The 20,616-nt window shown below is 40.8% G+C and overlaps 3 protein-coding genes across 5 annotated transcripts in view; 1 reads left to right on the top strand and 2 right to left on the bottom strand.

Moving 5' to 3' along the window:
- The window catches only part of LOC103316435 (protein vein), a 278,093-nt gene extending 262,645 nt beyond the window's left edge, over window positions 1-15,448 (top strand). For all 3 annotated transcript variants that reach the window (XR_004227473.1, XR_004227472.1, XM_031928950.1), the window contains 2 exons: window positions 225-709; window positions 10,893-15,448. The gene's annotated coding sequence lies outside the window, so the exon portion shown is untranslated. The remainder of the gene's footprint in view (window positions 1-224; window positions 710-10,892) is intronic.
- Window positions 15,449-15,607: 159 nt separating this feature from the next.
- LOC100113849 (mitotic spindle assembly checkpoint protein MAD2A) lies at window positions 15,608-17,927 on the bottom strand. The gene is made up of 3 exons (XM_001599092.6): window positions 17,690-17,927; window positions 17,232-17,597; window positions 15,608-17,154 (listed from the first exon to the last, which is right to left on the bottom strand). The coding sequence occupies exons 1-3, from the start codon at window positions 17,760-17,762 to the stop codon at window positions 16,955-16,957; spliced, it is 639 nt and encodes a 212-aa protein (XP_001599142.1). The 5' UTR covers window positions 17,763-17,927; the 3' UTR covers window positions 15,608-16,954.
- Window positions 17,928-18,411: 484 nt separating this feature from the next.
- Window positions 18,412-20,141, bottom strand: LOC107981698 (probable signal peptidase complex subunit 2). Its single transcript, XM_031928960.1, has 3 exons — window positions 19,697-20,141; window positions 18,896-19,203; window positions 18,412-18,684 (listed from the first exon to the last, which is right to left on the bottom strand). The coding sequence occupies exons 1-3, from the start codon at window positions 19,733-19,735 to the stop codon at window positions 18,441-18,443; spliced, it is 591 nt and encodes a 196-aa protein (XP_031784820.1). The 5' UTR covers window positions 19,736-20,141; the 3' UTR covers window positions 18,412-18,440.
- Between the last annotated feature and the right edge of the window lie 475 nt (window positions 20,142-20,616).

Below are 20,616 nucleotides of genomic sequence, written 5' to 3'. Positions count from 1 at the left end.
TTCGTCCCGAGAAAGGAAAGGAGGAGGCAGAGGGAGGGAGAAAGAGAGAGAGAGAGAAAGAGAGAGAGAGAGAGAGAGAGAGAGAGAGAGAGAGAGAGAAGAATCCTCTTCCGCGCGCAGCCGAGCGATAAATCCAGACTGCGCGTCTTGCTCTGTGCGCGCGAGCGACGCTAAAAACCTCGCTATTATACTAACGCAGCAACTTTTTCTTTTTCTTGTTTCAGCTTGCACACCGGGACATTCATCGTGTTTTGTTTTATTGTAGCCTTAACCCCCGTCAAGTTTTCATCCGATTCCACATCCACCCTCTCGTTCCGCTCCTTCTCCTTCTGCCCGGCGGAGGCAAGAAATAATGAAAGGATTCTCCCGCCGCTGGTTGCGATGCCCTTTTTCGCCGGTCACACCGCCGCCTGACCATGTGTCATCCTTGCTCCCGCCGCTCTTGTTGCTGCTGTTGCTGCTGCATACGTGGATTCTTCGCTAAAGTCCAGAGCTTCGTGATCTTCGACGTCACTGCGGCGATTCACGAGAGCGAACGTCCCCTGCTCGTCTTCTTATTTTTCATCTCGAAGGTTCTACTGGATTGTCACACCGTCGCTGCTGCTGCTGCTGTACTCGACTGCATTGGAGAAAGCTCTTCTTGTCGCTGTGCGCGCGTGTATCCGGACTGCTGACGCAGGACATCGACGAGGGATAACGCTTATCCGAGGTGAGAGTCACATTTTGTTTTTATATTTTCTCGCGATCAGCGCGTTCTGTTGTGGGCCAGCTTTGAAAAAGCTCAAAATGTACTTGCTCGTGTTATACGGATGATATTTAAACGCGAAAAGACCTTGAAGAATCGTCTGACCCGAGGGGTCTCTTACTACTCGTCTCAGACCTTTACGAATCAATTACTGGAGTCCGATTCAGAGATGAAATAATTTAAATTACAAAGCCCGAAGGGAGAAGTCCAATTTCCAAAGTTTGCGAATTAAAATTCATGAAAGGTGATGAAACGCTGAATTGATAGAGCGCGCTTATCAAAGTTCTCGGCGCGATGAAATGCCGCACTAATCCACCGATATCGCATTGCAAGTGTGAATCGTGGATTAAGTATACTCTATACGTATAATAATGATCTCGATCGAGAGAAGTCAGAAAAACGCTTAGCACTAGTCAACTTACTCGTACAGCATATATAGTCGTGCATAATTCAATAAAATCGTAACTCTCGGCAAGTGGAACTCGCATATGCATCCGGCTGAGCGACAGTTCGAATTAAAGCGAACCGCGTATAATCTGCGCATCCGATCGTGCCCTCAACGCTCTGCACACGCACGCAGCTGTCGTACATAATCCAATCGCGCATCAGCTCCGAACTTACGCTCCGCACCTTGCGCTATATAATCTCGTTGAGACGACACTCGCTTTATATGCTGAAACAAATCAGTCTAAAATTATCCTCGGCACTTCAAAGGGAGGTAACAGAAGACAGATCCGCGACGAAAGTAAATGAGAAAGCGATTTCCAAATAAATCACACGTAGCATCGTCTGAGGATTGGATCGACTCGTTGCTGTTGCGAATAGTTTGCTTTGTTACTGCACTTACTTCGAGAGCTGGCACGTTTCGTCCCCTGCCGTGCTAATGGATTGCGGCGCTTCTGCTGCTGATACTGTACAGCTATCGCGTTTCAACGTAATGAAATGATATTGTCGTTCGCAGACGTGATTGGTTATACCGATATATCAGCGAAATGTCTATATACCGGACGGATTTCGATGAAACGAGCGAGCAGCGTTTCCCAATTAAAAATGTTCGGCGAACGAAAAAAAAAAAATAAACAAGGGAAATTCCGCGAAAATCCCCGAAAACTCACCAATAAGCGTATACGAACGTAATTTGATTCGAAGCTATATACACGCGGATTGTATATTATGTTTTATCCTGAAAAATTATTCGAGGCAGCACGCAAGTTTCATTTTACGCGCCCTCCCCGTCTGAGATATGTAATAAAGAACGTCGAATTCGAAATTTCAATAAAAACGGCGCGCTATAACAATACGACTTCGGAACGATAGTGAGAGCGCGCGCGCATGATAAAAACTACCTCGGCATTTTATGACTTTCAACATTTTCTCCACCCTCCCTCCCCGGATGAAATTTAAAGCTGCTGCCGTACTGTACGTGCCGTGGAACAGCAAACGCATTCCTACGCTTCGTAATATATGTTTGTCTCGCAATTTTGACCGTTTTTGCGCATATATCTCGTTTGGCTTTCCCGTGCGCACCGCGCGGGGCATCAAGTATAAAACCCGCAGAGAGCCGCATATTCCCCGAGCGCGAGAAAAATTATTCCGATCCGTAAATAGAAATTCGCAGCAGCCGGCCAGATACGACTCGCTAATACGAAAAGGGGAAAAGTCGAAATTTCTCGCGCTATACTAGCAGCAACTGCGGAGCAAAACGTCCCCCGTATCAAGCGCGGCGAGAGAACGCGAATTCACGCGGAATCCACGCCGGCAAACAATTCGAGCCTGCCGCCAGTAGCAGCAGCACGCGCTTAAGCCATTAAACCGCAGATCACGCGCTTATCAAGCGCACGATATGTGCGCGCGGCTCCGTGGCATGCTAGCCGATCCTCGTTACGTACGAAAGCACGTCGCGCGCGCGCGTCGCTGTCCCTTCCTATCCTCGAAAACTGCGTCAATATCCGCGGGCGGCGACGAAAGAGGAAAGCCAGCGGATTCGAGTGATCTATAAAGAATGCCGGCCCCGCGAGAGCTCGTTAGCAGCCTAATTGCCGCGGGCTCCCTGCAGCTATATACAGCCGCGCGCGCTAGAGAGAGAGAGAGAGAGAGAGAGAGAGAGAGAGAGAGAGAGAGAGAGAGAGAGAGAGAGAGAGAGAGAGCACAGGCCGGAACGACTTACTATACTCGCCGGGCGCGCTATAGCTGCCGCAGAGAAGGAGTAGCGCCGCGGAGAATTGTCGACTTGGGCAGAACTTGAGTCGGGAAATAATTTCAGCAGCGCCGCAAGAACTTCCGTAACTCACACTTGAATTATTATTATTAACGAAAAGTGCCGGGAGTTTCGGTCATTGTGGTCGAGGGAGAGAGAGAGAGAGAGAGAGAGAGAGAGAGAGAGAGAGAGAGAGAGAGAGAGAGAGAGAGAGAGGGAGCGAGAGAGAGAAGCGGAGGCCCTAGTATGGCTGCGCTCTCTGCGAAAGCGCCCGCGTTAATATTCGCTGGGCTCCGTGAGTGACAGCTTTGGGGTTTCGCTCTTATTCAGTAAAGCGTGTATTTTGGAAGCGTCATTGTAGTTGCTGTTTCGAGTGCGATGGCTGACTTTAGCGGTGCCTGTATTTGATACAGCTAAATGGGCAATCCATGTTCAAGTTGACGCACCCGGAAATGTGGACAAATCGGTATATAGTACAGAGCACGTTGTCGCGCTCGTGCATATCGAGCAGTCGAAAGAAAGAAGACGAAATGTACTTATATGCAACAATCAGCGTTAAAGAAAAAGCTCCCCGCGCGGAGGCGACAATTTTAACTTACTAGATTTTGAACAGCGCGCGTTGCGCGCCCTAACCAAGAAAACGTTGTAGACTTCTGACTTAGACGCATGCGCACTACATGAGCCAATCACATAACGTCTATCTTGGCTTCATAACATCCGATCATTACTTTTTTATATAGGGATTCGCATAAGAAATTAAATTTAAGTACTTGTAATTTAAATGCTAATGCTAATACTACCTGTAAACTGTGAAAAGTTACAGAATTAATTTACATCCGGCAAGATTACAGGGATTTCCAGTGCAGCACTGAAAAATAATATTGAAGTGTCTCCGAGGAACTGCGTACACTCTGAAAAGGAAATATTCATAGCTTGCAGTGTGCAGTATAGCTACGGCGACTATACTAAATGCAGCAGCAAGAAAAACATAATGCAATATTTATCGGGATCGAGATAAACAAACAAGGTGCAGCAGGGCTCGCAGCAAAACGCGCTAAGCGATACACACAGCTCATCTGGCCATCGCGATCGAGAGTACTACAGGGGCAACGTTTGAATTAAATTCCGATCCTAGCTCGCGGCGCGATAATCGCGTTGTTCGACGAAATGAATATGCATCTATCTTTGCAAAAAGCATGATTCCTGCGCAAGCTTCAACACACAGCACACACTAATCGCTTACCATATTATACAGTACCCCGTAGCTTTAATAACTTTAGTATACACGTTTATCATAGATGAGCCGCATAAGAACGATTTCCAGCCGGAAAGAGCTCGAATTAATATCCCCCCAAGAGAGAGCGCGCAGAACAGTGATGATTGAGATATCATCCTCATATTTCGCGGAGCGCCGGTGGCGGCTTGGCAAAGGGTCACGAGAGACTACTCCTCTTCGAAAGTAAGGGAGCTGCTTTAGAGAGGAGGGGGGAGGGGAGAGGGCGCGGAGAAGCTGCAAATTCTCGGCGAACGCCCGCATCAGTAGAGCAGAGCGAGCTGGCGCAGGCACAGGCCGTTAAGCCGAAGCCTTTGCGATATAGATATTCCATGTGGCCCCACTCCCGAGGGACAAACTTTTCCGAAAAGTCAGCCCCCGGGCCCGGAATTCCGGCTACTGCCCTAATCCCAAGCTTTCCGCGAGCGAGACAGCCCGCGCGAGCAGCTAAATCTCTGTCTACTTATACCCGCGCTCCCTTATGTGCGTATATATTTGTGTGCCTATATACACATAGGTCACGGCTGCTGCATATATGTATATCCTGTCCGCGCGCATGATCCACGGCGATGTACACGTATACGTATATGCCCGCGCGAAAGAGTGTGTCCGATATATTTCATTTCCTGCACGAGCTCTTGGGCTTTATAAGCTCCCGCGAGAAAAGCTCCGCCGCGCGCGGCAGTTTAACAGCCGATGGTTCGTTGCGAAAAATCAGTTTTTTCCCTACCTCTCTCTCTCTCTCTCTCTCTCTCTCTCTCTCTCTCTCTCTCTCTCTCTCTCTCTGCAGTTGAGGAATATCACGCGAGCTATTTCTCTGAGAAATTTCGCTGATTTTTTTTTATATCCTGGATTTTCCTCGGTTTCAGACAGAGCTATTTACTGGTTCTTGTTTTTGAGTACTATATATATATATAGTTATGCAGGGCATCTCGAAACTTGACCAGAATTTTTTCCACAAGCTTTTCCGTTCGATCGAGCTTGTATTCAGAAGTTTTGGAATTTCTCGCGATATGCTGCTGTTGCTGTACGCGGGGTTACGTGCGCGCGAACGAAAAACAAAGTTTGTTTACATTCAAATGCGCGCGTATGTCGGTTCGTCCGCATTATTGTTTTAGTGTTTTTCAGCGAGAGCTGTCAGCGCGTCGATTTCCAAATAAACAACATAACTTTTCGGCTGGTCGAATTAACAATTTTAATTTATTTGATTATTATTTCAGACGACGTACGCACGGCTCATTTACATTGACTAATAACATTGGTAGAAAATCTACCATAAGTGTTGGGTAGCGCACTAACGTCTGCTAATATTTTATAAGCATGTAACATGTTACTAAATCCCTCAAAACTATTTTTTAATAAATATATTAATAATGCTCAATATATGTCGTCATCATTGGTTTGAATAGTGAATTTGAAGAAAAGTTCAGTATAAGAGTCAGTGGGTTTGTCTATCATTAAAATGCCATTTATTTGCATTGTAAAAAAGCTATACAATTGAAATTTTACACAGATACTTACTATGCTACCTAGAAAACATGTAACATACATGATTATGATTTAACTGTTGTCATTCGTATTTTCACATCGAGGTCCATATGAATTTTTTAATTTAGCGTATCAAATTTTGCTTGTAGACAGTTACACAGAAACTACCATCTCTAGCACATTGTATTTCTGGTTTCCAGTGTATTTTTACATGAAGAAAGTGATAAGTATTTTAGCTTTTTTATCAAGGCATTAATTAGAATTTTGACTTTTAACAGTTGTGAGAGATTTTGAGACCGATACCTGTTTCTCCATTTTTGCATTTATTCTCATTCAAAAACTAACAGGTCTAGAGAGCTCATATTTTGCATATGGATTTCTTTTGTGATTGTGGAGAGATATTTAAAGTTGAATCAACGTTAACTGAAATACTTTTGTGTTCGACTACAACACCCATGATAATTATTTAGTCGTATAGCATGAGTTTGCATTCACATCAGTGTCGGAGTCGAAATCAGAAGTTTTTCAGTTAAGGTCGATTCAACTTTAAATATCTTTTCACAATCACAAAAGAAATTCATATGCAAAATATGAGCTCTCTAGACCTGTTAGTTTTTGAATGAGAATAAATGGAAAAACAGGTATCGGTCTCAAAATCTCTCACAACTATTAAAAGTCAAAATCCTAATTACCTAATACCTTGACAAAAAAGCCAAAACATTTATCACTTTCTCCATGTAAAAATATGCTAGAAACCAGAAATATAATGTGCTAGAGATAGTAGTTTCTGCGTAACTGGCTATAAATAAAATTTGACCTGCTCAATTATAAAATTCACATGAGCCTGGATGTGAAAATATAAACGAAAACAGTTAAATCAGAATCATCTAGGTTACATATTTCTAGGTAACATAGGAAGTGGCAGTGTCATATTTTAGTTGTCTATAGTAGCCCTTTTACAAATCAAAGAGCCTTGTATAATGATAGACTTAAACTTACTGACTCGGATACTGAACTTTTCTTTAAATTCACCCCTCAAACCTTACCGAGGGCGACTTTGGGAACAGAGACACAGTATATCTTCAAACTCTTTAATCTTTTAATTGAACTTCTCACTGACATTTAAAAAAAAACTAAATAATATTCACACACTTTATTACTACTTCAAACAGGGTTAGGGTGTTACTTTTCAATACACATGTTGTAATACTACGTTATATTACATATATTTTATCTGTTATCGAGGTTTCCACATTTCATTTTAAACACCTCAAACATTTCTACCAGGGTTATGAGTTATGACTGTTTTGAGGGTTATGAATTTAAAGCGCGGTTCTGATCTCGTTGCCTAGGCAACCAACCAGCAACCAATGAGAATCACGTATTAAATGCTTCACAACAAAGGCCATCATTTTTTTAAAAGAGGAAAATGAGCGTACGCAATAATACTCGAGAAGATAGAGCTTGATACGCGGAAAAACCCGGCGATCGATGCGAGGATTTTTAAGCGTCGCGCGGCGAACCGAAAATAACAAACGAAAATTCCCGCTAAACTTCGCGTTACAAGTGAGAAAGAGAGAGAAAATCGATGAGCCGCTCGGCGACGATAATAAGCACGAAAACATAGAGCTCGCGCTCGAAACAGAACAAAACAAGTGACGACCATTAAAAAGTAACCCAGTTATAGCTCGTGTGATCCGATTATCCGTTAATTGACTTTTCCACTTGTTGCGCAAACAACTTGTGGGCCTGGACTTTTTTATCCGCGCGCAGCAATTTTTAGCGTGTACATGTATATAGGGGTCCGCCCAGTTGAATAAAAGAAATCCTCGCGAGCGGCAGAGCAGCGCGTCGAGATTCGAAAAACTTTAGCGCGGACGAGGCGCACTATATATGTATAGCAAAGGAGGGGAACACGATCTCGACCATACGTCGTTGCTTCGGCGGTCGGACAGTAAACTTCGACGTGCAAAACTCGGGGCTGCAGAAGCGGCGGTGGTGCGGCAGTAAGTGCAGTAGGGAAAGGTCGACGGTCTCGCGCAGTTTTTTCGAATTCCCACAGCCGCCGACCTCTCGATATCTGCGTATGCGTATGTATGTATGTGGGAGCTTCTAGGACGACGGTGAAAAGTCGCGGTGTTCCGGCGTATATGTATAGGTATATGCGGTAGATGTACAGCTCGGAGGAACGAACCGCGCGGAAGCATTTCCGTAGAAATGCATGTACGGCTGCTCGCACGGAGAGCTTTTTTCTTCATCTTGTACTTCTGACGTGGAAAGCCCTTTCCAGGATTGCTGGAAACGATTTTCCGGCGGCGACGATCGAGCAGTGTTTCTACAGGGGGGGATTTCGAGTATATAACGCATATGCCGTTCGAAGAAAAAATCAATCATTATATTCGAAAATTACGAGAAATATCCCTCGAACCGACCGCACGAACTGTTCTCCGCGTGCTCGCACTTCCAACCTGCAGCTACATAGAGCACGCGCACGTGCATCAGGCAGCCGTTAAGGAAAGTTGACGCGAAACGAATCCGCAGAAGAAAGAGAAGAAAGCTGCGAGTGTATATATAGCATTGCTCTCTCAGGCAACACAGAGCCATTGTGTCGAAACACAACTGGCCGATATATCTTCCGCAGTGCAGTACATACACCACTGGTGCACGCAGCTATATAAAGAGCCGGGAAGAAAGGGCGGCTTTTCTATTTTGCCGGCGCAGCACGCGCGTTAAGGGGATATATATCGAGAGAGAGAGAGAGAGAGAGAGAGAGAGTAGATAAATAAAGGAGAGTCGCTCTGCAGTATAGACAAGTTCGCGCGCAGGAGGTTACAGTCTCGAAATATTCTATTATCTCGCACGGGCTCCGGCAACTACGACGAGGCACGCCAAACGTAACAAGGCATCGCGGAAAAAAGAGGGAGAGAAGTATATAGCATGTATTTGCAGCAGTGGTTATATGCCAGGGCGCGCGAAGCGTCGTCGCGATTACGACCCGGTGCTATTACCTATATCGCTGTGCAGGAGAATATTTCGTTCAGTTTTGCGCTGTATACCGATCAAATTTCCTTCTTCGGGAGGGGCTCCATCGATGCGTTTGCATATATTTCTCATTTGTATTTTTACAAACTTCAACAAAATTTCAAACATCGTATACTCTAAGATATCGAAAATGGACGATTCTGTCGCAATCAAGGGTAAACCAGTTCACTCTAAGCTTTCAGCGTAATGTTTATGATGATGGCAGTGTAGAGTAACGATTTTTCCTGCGCGCACTTTTGGGGGGCTTTCAAAGCACTCTCAAACAAAATTTTTAAAATACAGAGAGATATGGCGCGTGCGGAATTGGTTTGAACGTGCGACTTCCTCTTTCTGAACGCGCACGTGCACAATGTTGACAATATTAAAAAGGGGTATCTTTTGATTTCACCAATAAAACGATCGTTTGCTTTGCAATCATTTTATAATAATTTTATGATAAAGAAATACGATGATTGAAGTTATATAATATTATGTATTATAAAATGCGAATTCGCGCCATAGTATACTCTTATATTAAAATCGTATATCAGGAAGGCATATTCAAATGATGAAACTTATTCAACTCCGCGTAGCATAAACATAGCTAATATTTACCCGCTGAAAAATGACGCACTCAGCTCGTATAAAGCGAAAATATGCGTTTCCCAACACAAAATAAATCGTCCGCGCGGCCATATTACTTCTGATGTTATATTGCGTATGTAACAAAGTTAGCGTCGCGCGCGTGTGTCACATTCCTGACTTTAACCATATCATTCCAGCGGCAACGCGTCGCAACTGATGTTTGTTTTGTTCTCGCTTGCATGAATCACCTATACATCCTCGAGATAATCTATTAAAACATCCGCAAGTGTGGCGATGCATCATCGCGAATCCACGATTCCGCCGGCGAACTTTTCCATTCGCACTTCGTTCTCGCGCGCGTATGCGTGTATATGTGTGGGTGCGCGCGCGCTTTAATTTTAAAACGCGCAGTCAAAATAAATACACGGTGGATACGCGAAGAATACCCAGGAAATTACGCAAGCCTTCCGACACAGGAAATTACGTAACTGTACAAGAGATTAACGTAACAACACGGTGGCGCGTTTTACGGAAAAGTTTACAGACTACTTACATAAATTTCCGTTAAATACTACAATCCGCGCGGAACGGCGGTAGCAGCGTGTTTCGCGCTCGCGCGCACGCACGATTCGTTGTACCTTTTTAAGCGGTGTCATAATTAAAAAATTTCCCTCCTAAAATTGCCGCAACGTCGTGTTCCATAATGAACACACGGACAAAAGCTTACCCTCTTTTTTTTCGCGGCGCTCTGACCGAGATAACCGCGACAGTCGTCGTCGCATTCGCACACAGCTCTTTGCAGTCCTGCTCGTGTGTGTGTATACAGTATACGTGCGCATAGCGCACATAGACGTATAATAGGGGAGGCGTCGGGTAGCCGTTGAACTGGAAACGCGCGACGAGTTGTTGGCGCAATTAGGGGGATGAGGTATGGCGCGCATACAAGAAGCGTGAAAGTGAGAAAAACCAGAAATTTAGACGCGAGGGACGCGTGGCGTTCGCTCCTTTCTTTTTGCGCGACAATAACTGTCGCCTACTACTACCGCCGTAGCTAATAGCGCTGCGGTCGCGCCGGCGAAACTTTTTCCTGGACGCGACCGCCTGCATGTCAGCTGCGCGATGAAATGCAGGCGCTCTTGCTTTTCGGCTTTCGTAACTCACGAGCGCGCGCCACCGCGATGTGTGCCGAGATGAGGACAGGATTGTTCGGCCGCAGGGGAGAGCATTAGGAAAAGTTCGGAAGCTGTAGACAGTTGCATATTATTTAGCTTCGGCGATTTTGGATCATCGTCAGACATTTGCACTTGAATAACTCTAATCAGTATAGGTTAAAAATCGTTGTACGTGATATTTGATGAATATTATACAGTCACGAAGCCGAAGTAGAAAAGGGGCGAAACTGGTCAGACACGCATCTACAATCAGTATAGCTTCACGACTTTACAAAGGTACATTAACAACTGGTACAACAACCCAAATAAAGCACGATGAATGCGCACCGCAATACCGCGAATAATAATCGAAACATACCGCGCGAATCGCCCGCATCTCCTCCTCCATCTATATTATTTTTCCGCTTTCAGGAGAACGGCCGAGGAAAGAAGCACAAGCCTGATGCGCGAGCGAGACGAGCAGCGCGCAGCGCCGTCGAAAATAAACTCTTGGCAAGCCTATGCAGCGGCGGCAGCGTCCCATGGACGCGCGCACTGGATATTTTCGCCCGTGCGCGGAGATGAGAGCAGCAACAGCCGGAGAATGGGGACACGGGGCCGACGAAAGTGTCTCGGCGCCACGCGGCAAGGAAATACGAGAAGAGGAAGCCCCGCTGGAGAAGCGTCTGGAAAAGCTGCGCGCGCTAAAGCTTGCTGTGTGTTGGATAATCGGCGAAACGCCGCGGACTGTGCTTCCTGCAGTTTCGGCCGAGTTTCGGAGTTTGCTTTGCCGCAGACGCGGCTCGAGCGCGAATTTTCACGGTGATGTTTTTTTTTGCTTTTATATTACAAACGGAGTTTAATAACAACAAAAGGCGGATTACTTTTCAAGATACCGTTTTTTTTTTCTTTTTTGACAGAGTCCATGAAAATCGGCCGTTTTTATTCGCGATACACTTCCGAACTACTTCACTGCACATCTCGGCTTACGAAACAGATATATTTTCAATCGCGCAGAGTCTTGCTCCGATTTCGCCGCAATTAATACAACCGCGCTGGATATAACCGTATCGCGCGCGCTGTCCGGGCTTAATTACCAAACCCAATTAGTCCCTGGAAAAGAAATCGAAAAATGAATTTCACGCCCGATATGTGCAATGAAGGTGGAGGTCGCGCCCGCGCACAAAGGAAACTCCGCGAAGCGCCTATATATGTGTATACATGCCGTAGACCAGAGTGCAGCCAGCGTATGTAGAGGAGAGCGCGCGTGTACACCATATTATAGAGAGCTGAACTTCATCCGGGCCATTTGCAAACTCGTGCGCGCAAACGAGGATTCGATGCGAGGTATAGCCGGGCGGAGGGAGAGTGAGGGTGAGAGAGAGAGAGAGAGAGAGAGAGAGAGAGAGAGAGAGAGAGAGAGAGAGAGAGAGAGAGAGAGATTGCTCGAGCCGCAGAAGCAGCTTTCAGCCGAGCGCAGTTTCGGTCAGCTGGCGAGGAAGATTGGCTCTCGGCGCAGCTGGGCGCGCTCTGATTAATTAAATAAACAACTAACGCCGGTCGACGGCTCTCTCTCTCTCTCTCTCTCTCTCTCTCTCTCTCTCTCCTTCGATATTCCTCCGCTCCTTATCTACGAATCGTCTTATTTCATTGGGGACGCGTCAAAGGCAATGTTAGCGCGTTGTCATCAGATATCGGCTGATGTGCCAAATGAAAAATCGATGTGTATGGTTATAATATTTATGTATACTCATTCAACTGTAGCATACGTAATTATATCTATATTTATATTTTACATGAAAATAGACTTGCGTTCAGATTCGATCGCGGTGTTAGACATGCAAATTCATTGATATAATAATTTATCATCTATAAAATTAGTATATATTTCGACGGAGAAAACGTCAATCGTGAAAAACTGCGCAACGGAATATAGCGCGATTACAATGAGTCGCGCGTTAAATAAACGATTGAATTTGCCTTTGACGCTAATGGAAAATATCGGTCGTCTGAAGGGAAAAACCGAGCATCGAATCAAACTCCGTCCTCGGACGCGCAGATGGTTAATATTGGCGGTAAAATCGTTTAAACATTCGAGAGAAAAAAACAGGCGAAAATTCGCGCCTCAGCGGAGCGGGAGTTGGTTCCACTTTTTCAAGAATACAGCACACACACACACACACATACACAAATCTTTCAGCTATACATATAACGTTATAAATGTCCGTGCAAGCTTACTAGTGCCGCTGAACTTAAATTTAATGAAATGTATTACGTGTTTAAGGCTGCTCTTTTCTTGTTGAACGCATTATGCGCGTACCTCGATCAACAAATGGATTTGTACAAAGTTTCTACAAAATTTCTTTCTACACGATAACGTAATATAAATATTGTATAAGTGTGCAGCGGTCGACTCGTTGTTTTATTTTTCGGAAGAAGAGCCCATTTCCACTCCTTCGCTCATTGCGACGCATTCTCGTCTCTTATATAAATTGAAGTGCGGGAGACTGCGACGCTTCGAATGCCATTATATTTGCCTATAAGTAATAAGGCATTGCAAAGGCCATAATTGTTTGTGGCTTTACACAAGATGTTGTATATATATCATAATTATGCATTCGCATCGAGAAGACGCAGTTTTTTTCGAGGGTCGTCCTCGACTCGTGGCAGTTTCCCCCACGTATATATTTGAGAGTGCAATAAGAGAGCGGGTGAAATGGGTAATTTCAATACGATGTAATTCGAGGACCACTATTACGTATAGTGTTATATTAAAATACAAAAGTGATAAAGAAAAGAGTACTTTTGGGACTTTATTTACGAACGCTTGTATGAATATTACATGATTTAAATGCGTGTACGATTGTAAAACTGCAAACAGCAAGATCAATGTAGTGATCGTACTATGGTAAAAGATTCTCGTTCAGATTGTTTCTTATACATATTACATAGACGATATGCAATTAACGCCTTATGAGTATTTTTGTACATAAATACTTGAAAGTTGACGTACTTCTCATTCACTTCTATAGCCACATACCTAGATATATGTAGGTCGAAGCGTCGCGCCAACACAAAATAGTATAATGATATAATTTATAGTAGACACTAGGATACCGCGAGAGTATGGATGCAAGTGCGAGCAGAAATAAACGCTTCCGTAGTGAGGGGAATAACAGCGGGCGCGGCGTTATTATACCTGTGAATAATGACGAATTCGCGAAGCAAAGTATGTGTGCCCTCTTCTCCGCGAGGAAGAACGAGAGAGATATTGTATATTGCGTTTCAAAGTCGCGCGCGGTCGGCGGCTTTACAAATGATACTAGTCAATGATATCGTGTCCTAAGAAACAAACCAATAGTTTGCCAAGCGATCAGCCTAATAGTGTTTGTACTTAATCTGAAAATTCTCGCGCGCGCGCATATATATATATATATATATATATATATATATATATATATACACACACACACACATACACACACACACATACCTGTATATAATACACATTGCAGACACTTGTGCGAGAGATACCTATAGAGATGCGAGCCAAGGGGTCACGTCCTGGGACGAACTGCGTGTATATGTCTGGCTCGTCGGTATCATAACACTTTCACTGCGCATTTTGGCAGTATGTTCTCGAGCCAGCTCCGGCGAAAGAGAGGAGATGTCTAAACTCCACCGAAGCTCGCAATGTGTATTTATGACTTTTCTTTCGGAAAGTTTTCAAAGAGAAAAGTTGTATGCGTGAGCTGCAATAAAGAATGAGAGGGGCGAAGGAAAGAAAGACGTTGGATTGAGTGCTAGGTATCGTGTACTTATATGAAAGAGGCGTTTGCCTGCGTGCGCGGGATATGACGATTGCGATGCCGTATTATGCTCATCATAATTAGGAGAAGCTTTCGTATACGCGGATGCTGGGAGAACAAAAATAACTATCATCTGGCGTTGAAGCGCTGAAAGTGTTTTTGGTACCGATGACTTCGTGAGATCTATATCGTCGCAGTAGCGGAAAGAAAGTTGGTAAAGTAACTCAAAACAGTAGCCAATTGAAAAATAAAAAAAGTGTATTTTACGATATTTTATGCCTATAAGCAAGCGTCGCGCTATTAGCAAAAACAGAGAAAAAAAGGAAAAAAAGATGAGAAGCTACATAGTTATGGCCATCACCGAAGTAGGTATGTATAACATAATTTTAAGACCTAAGTGGAAACGTGTAAAATATATATACGAAACGAAAGGTAAATGTAATAAATAGTACGAAAGAAATCTTCGACTCGGTCTACCGTAAAGTGCATCGTTCAATTGAAGAGAATGACGATGCGTGTATACTCATAAGGTTTCGTTGTTTTGCGCCATGATGCCCAAAGCATTTTCATATTGTACAATTCATCGAAAATTCGTCATCGATCGTATTACTTAAGATTGAAAAAAGTTTAGAAACATTGTCGTAGTGAAAAATCATATTATTTGGTATAACGCTCGTTTGTGTAAAAATTAATTAATAATTATCAAGCATAACCGCAAATGCGCGCTCTAATCAAATCAACTTTTAAAAATAGTTCCTGGCGATTCTATTTGAAAATAAAGTTACGCATGTATTTGTGTATGTGAAATTATAATGTTATAATTGTTCGAAAAGTATCGAATGCAAATTAAAATGACTGAGTTATAATGTTAAAAGCTTGAACATATATTTTATTTCGAGCCAAACGAAGGTTTGTGAAAACGTTCAGTTGCTTTTTAAGGGTTTTCATATGTAAGCACGAATCATCAACAACATGCCACATGAAATTGTTTAGAAATATATAAATATATTATATGATGATTGTTACATACTGTTTTCAAATTGTAAATACCGAAGTATAGAGTCGTAACTGAAACTGACAAAAATGGATTTAAAGACATCAGGAAAACATCAGGAAATACCTAAAATGACTTGTATGTATAGATGTTCCAATGAAACTAATTTACAAGAAAAAAAAAAATTCTCAAGCAGCTTTAAGTTTTAGCGATTTTCTGCAATTTTTATAATAGGGTATTCTGGCAAACAAAAATGATGACAGATCCTGCGATCGTGTTTAATAACATCCGACCACGGCTCCAATCGATAATTTATAATAAGGCGCTGCACATATTGTAAAATATTGTATGTATCACACTTTTATTACCTGCTAATTGCCAAAAGCGTTTTTTCGTTTCACATAAAATGATCAATATATTATCAAAATTCTTACATGTCATTCGACTTCTTATGTTCTAGGTATTTAATACTCAATGCGGTACTGCTGCGAACAGTATTATTTTTTAAAAAAAGTTTTATTCTTGCAGGTGAATCATAATAAAATGTGTGTTGAAAGTGAATGAATGAAACGAAAAGACTCTTTTATTTCATATTTCAGTGTCTTATGAGACGCGTAATTGTATGATATTCCTGAATTCATATTATAATGTTATAGAAAAATAATAGTTTTAATCAGCGATGTCGTATTGCTTCATCGAATTAAATTGAAAATAAGTAAAAACTGCTTCTTTTAAACCATAAGACATTTGCAATTAATTTACAATGAATCCGTTACGATACCGCGGATTAGACAGCAATTATTATATTTGTAACTCTATAGCGTATCCGGGAGGCTTTTGCAATGTGTAAATGAAATAAGAAAGCGATGCAATGTGTAAGTGAATTAAAAGAACTAAGACCTTCACATGCAAATTTAGTGCGTAACACGGCTGAGACTACTGAGTGTTTGCAAAATTTTGGGTTCATCAAGTCGCGCGTGATTTCAGTGATTCTGCACAGAATGAGAAATGCAGTACGCGTATGTTAAGGTATATTTAGAGATAAATAATGCACTGTGGATTAAAGCCAATTTTAGTCGCACAAGATATACTTAAAAGTACCAAATAGCGCTGATACGAAATTTGTTCGTTTATACTTCAATGTCGATGTCTGATCAATTTACGTCCCTCATTGTAAATCAACATTTTGTAACAAGATTAATTTATAAATTCAAAAACTCAGTCATAAGCTTTGAGTGACAGCATCAACTCGTTTGTTTCTTAATTGTAAATGATAAATGAATTCGAAAAATATTTTGTATTAGTTGATAATAAAATCAAATTGATTAATTTAACCGAAAAAACCTAATATACATATTTTCTGTCTCATCCCTTTCCCATGATTCACAAAATGAATACTGGAGATAAGAAATTAGAAAACTTTGTTACCTTGTAAAAGTATTTCAGAGTTGAGTACATTTAAAAAACGAAAATATTAATAAAAATAATTTAACTTATGTTTTATCCATTGGAAATCATTATATGATAATAGGAATACTTTGGCGTAACTTATCATCTAAAAGAAGTACAAAATATTCTCATAGAGAAAACTAGTTCCAAAAAAGAATGAGTATGTATATGGTTTGAAAAATTCATACTCATATATAACCTTAATTTATGGAATAATGCTTGAATTCTTCAAGTATTAAGTATTAAGTATTCTTGTAGCTAACTATTGTTTCCATCTTGTGAAGTGATGTTGAAAATGATCGTAGTTGCACTTCTTGGCTATTAGCTATGAATACAGGACTGGTTTCATCCCATTCTTTTGGAATATCACAATCAGGTATCGTGTATGTTAAAATGTCAAAACTGCAAGGGCAATCCAGTAATGGCAAAAAGCTTACAGTTCCTGAAAATAATACAAAAAGGCGTGTTATTGCTTATTTTGTAAAGATTATGAAATTATGAAAAGTAAGAAGTGTGCACCTGTTATTTGACGTATAACTTCCCGAATTTCTTTCTGAATTATTTTTATGTCCTTAGTTCCCATTTCCGGTAAGCTTCCATCGCCTTTACTGTCTGCATTACCATTTGACACTTCAATTTCATAATCTACTTTAAAGTCCCACTTCTCGAGAACCTCCTTTGTATTAACATTTGAAATAACTAAAGTTACTTTCTGTACTTTTCTTTGTAAAAGCCATTCCTGAACTTGGCCAAGCACAACATTAAAAAAGTTCACTATCTTAGGATCTGTTGACATCAAAATGCATAACCCAAAGTGCTCAGCAGGGTCAAACGTTTCAGGAGGATAAATACCCCGTTGATATAAAATGTTGTTGATTCCATACACTGCAATTCATAAATAGTCAATATCACCTTACATCAATATATCAGCAATGAAAATCATTCATTAACTTAGATGAAAAAATGTTATTACTTACAAAGGTACTGTTTCACCAATTCTGCAGAACCTTTGAGTGTAATGCAGTTGGTTTTTTGCTTTTGCTCTGTCATGGTAATGCTTCTGATGTTATTTTTGTCCAACCCAACTATCGAATTGTTAACGAAATCAAAGTAAACGAAAAACCAACATTTGTTGGGAAAAACTAAAAGCTCTCGGATTTTTACTCTGCTTTGTAACCGGCACGTATTCGAGGTTATGTACTCCGCACTGTTCGTTAAATTACAAATTCAAACTCCTCGAATAACAAAGCACCTTTAGATTTCTCCAACGGCAAGCAGCGAGAAATATAATACTACAGGTTGACAACGTACCAATCATTTCGCGTATGTTGGATTATTATCTAAATGCCACGGCTACTAGCGCATGCGCCTTAGATGATTGACGGCTGAGCGGTAAATTTAAGTGAGACCAAAATTGAAATATTCGGGAAAAAATTACAAAGTTATTATTAATGTATTTATAAAATTAATAAAATTGAAATTTGCATAAGTTTTCGAAAAACGTATTATTTGTTAAAAATAAAGATCCATACTGAATTTTTTTTTATTCTTACGCAAAAAGTATTTAGGGTATATGAAACGAATACTCTCACATAATATTATCCTTTTAATACTGAGTTTTGATTTTGTTTTTTATTTAAAAAAATATGGATTTTCATATAATTTGACGAAAATGTAAAAACTTAAGCACATATTAAAATATTTTTGTATGAAAAAATAAGAAATTTATTAGTTATCTTTTCGTTGGCTAGACATGCTATCGTGTAATCTAGATACAGTTGCTTCAACTAAGTCTGGATTAACAATACCATTAACATCAATAAAGTTGGCTACCGACTTTGTAACTGATTTTTCATTTATAACACCAGTGGTCTCATTTTTCACTGATAAAACTAAAGTGTATTTGTCATCATACTTCTTCAAATAAGAACTAGCCTCCCAAATCAGATCCGGATCAAATCCAGCAGGATCCCTAGAACGTTATCATTGGTTAAGCATTGAATATATTCATATTAACTTTATTGTATGCGAAAAATATGGTAAAATAAAAAAATTTGGAAAATATTAAATTTTTTTCATATCTAACCAAGGTTAAAAAAATTCATCATGAACAAGAAAAAATATCTTCCAAATATATATTGGTATTCTAAACATTTACAGCATTGATTTTGAAAATTTCTTACCTTTGAACAGCGACGACGAAAATTCCCTTTTCTTTGTATGTGGTATACAAAGTTAAAACAGCCATTAAAAAGAAGTAAATTGAGACACAAACTATCAGTACAGGCTTAGATGCAGGAAAAGGATGTAAGTAATCCCAAGCAAGGGCTATCACAGCAACAATTACTGCAATACCACATAAGGCTAATCTTCCATCTAATAAGGCAAAGTTTTCTATGTACTTATACTTTTTATTAATCAGAATGTTCTTCACGGCATCATCTAGGGCATTTTTTACTGCTGATCCATCCCATTTATTGACTTTGATTATCTGCAAGAAAACAATTTTGTATAATTCTAGTTAGTTGTAGTTCAGAAACGCTATAATGAAGGACAGCTTTTCTGGAAATTAAAAAAATCAATAGAACGATTTTAAAGTTTTGGTTCAATGTTGTAATCAGGCGTTACTCTTAATTTTTCAAAAACTAATTCGGTAGCACAAGTTTGAATTTCACAGATTCTTAAAATTTGAGCAATACATTTTAGTTTCTTTTTTTACTTCCAATATCGCGATTCTGTTTTAATTGACTGCTTTTGATTGCATCCCATAAAAGCTGTGTACAATTTTTAAACTTTAAACCCAAATAATATCAATATTGAAAAGAGGTTTGCTAAAAGATATCGAAAAATAGACGAGAATGTTTCTAATACTTCGACAAACATATTTATAAAGTTTCGACATATTCTTTTAATTTGCGACTATTGGCCATCTTCAAATCAAAAGCCATCGAGTAATATAAATTTTAATTACTGCCAATACTTACGGGTATATCAGTATCCTTCTGATCCTTCTTCGAAGACATAATTGTACGAATAGTTTTCTAAATATTGTACGTTCAGTTCACTTTTTCCAGGTCGAAACTTGCTTGCAACTAAAGCTGCACCGTTAACGTATGCCGTGTGTTTATCAGCCACGATGTGAGAAGTCGGTATACAATAACGTCAAATGATCGAAAGGCGCTATTCCACTGAAGTGAACAATTTTTTCGTGTACCTAATCGACTCGATCAGTATGTAATATGCTAAACGTTAATCGCCTGACTAACGATGTCCCTTAGGCGTCCGTTTGCGTAAAAGGCAATGCAATACTTATAAAATAAACGCCTTTCTTTTAATTGCAAATAAGCCTTAGTGTGCGTACAGGAAAAATAACGTAGGTTACGTTCGCTCAATAACTGTGCACCACGTATAAACGTAATTTTCGAGCCCCTAGTGAAATCCGCCATCTTTGTGATATCGTGTAATGACGGGATTTCGTCACGAGCCGGGTAAAAGACGAAGTCGAAACCATTTTCTATATCATTATTACGAGCGAAAGGGGAATATCATAAAAAGCGGGACTAAATATGAGAAAGAGACAATGCCTAACTATTAATTTTGATACGCGACAAAAATCATGAAAATTCATCGACATGTACTTTCATGGCGTCATCGCATCTAATTACTCAAATTTTACTCACCGCAGCGATGTTCTTCGATGAGATAGTATACCTGAAAAAAAGCACTCTTTAAAACATATAACTTTTTATGCAAATATCCCAAGTTAACAATTCAAAGGCAACTGAGTATAGCCATTAGCCGCACGGGCGGATTTCTCAAATTTCACTCACCACAGCGATTTTCTACGATGAGGCATAATATACCTGAAAGAAAGCACTCTTTAAAACAAAACTTTTTATACTTT

Source organism: Nasonia vitripennis, chromosome 4 (genome assembly GCF_009193385.2).
Source record: "Nasonia vitripennis strain AsymCx chromosome 4, Nvit_psr_1.1, whole genome shotgun sequence".
NCBI classification, from domain to species: Eukaryota; Metazoa; Arthropoda; class Insecta; order Hymenoptera; family Pteromalidae; genus Nasonia; species Nasonia vitripennis.
Note: the sequence above shows the minus strand (reverse complement) of the source record. Positions and strands in the feature narration are given on the sequence as shown.

What these genes read in the sequence shown, in the direction of transcription:
- LOC100113849 (XM_001599092.6), bottom strand. Translation starts at nt 17,762, where the DNA reads ATGACAGAGCAAAAGCAAAAAACCAACTGCATTACACTCAAAGGTTCT. An exon ending in ATTGGTGAAACAGTACCTTT is followed by an intron (nt 17,598 to 17,689) that starts GTAAGTAATAAC and finishes TATGAATTGCAG; the next exon opens with TGTATGGAATCAACAACATT. An exon ending in AGTTATACGTCAAATAACAG is followed by an intron (nt 17,155 to 17,231) that starts GTGCACACTTCT and finishes TATTATTTTCAG; the next exon opens with GAACTGTAAGCTTTTTGCCA.
- LOC107981698 (XM_031928960.1), bottom strand. Translation starts at nt 19,735, where the DNA reads ATGTCTTCGAAGAAGGATCAGAAGGATACTGATATACCC. An exon ending in AGAAGGATACTGATATACCC is followed by an intron (nt 19,204 to 19,696) that starts GTAAGTATTGGC and finishes GTTTTCTTGCAG; the next exon opens with ATAATCAAAGTCAATAAATG. An exon ending in TTCGTCGTCGCTGTTCAAAG is followed by an intron (nt 18,685 to 18,895) that starts GTAAGAAATTTT and finishes ATAACGTTCTAG; the next exon opens with GGATCCTGCTGGATTTGATC.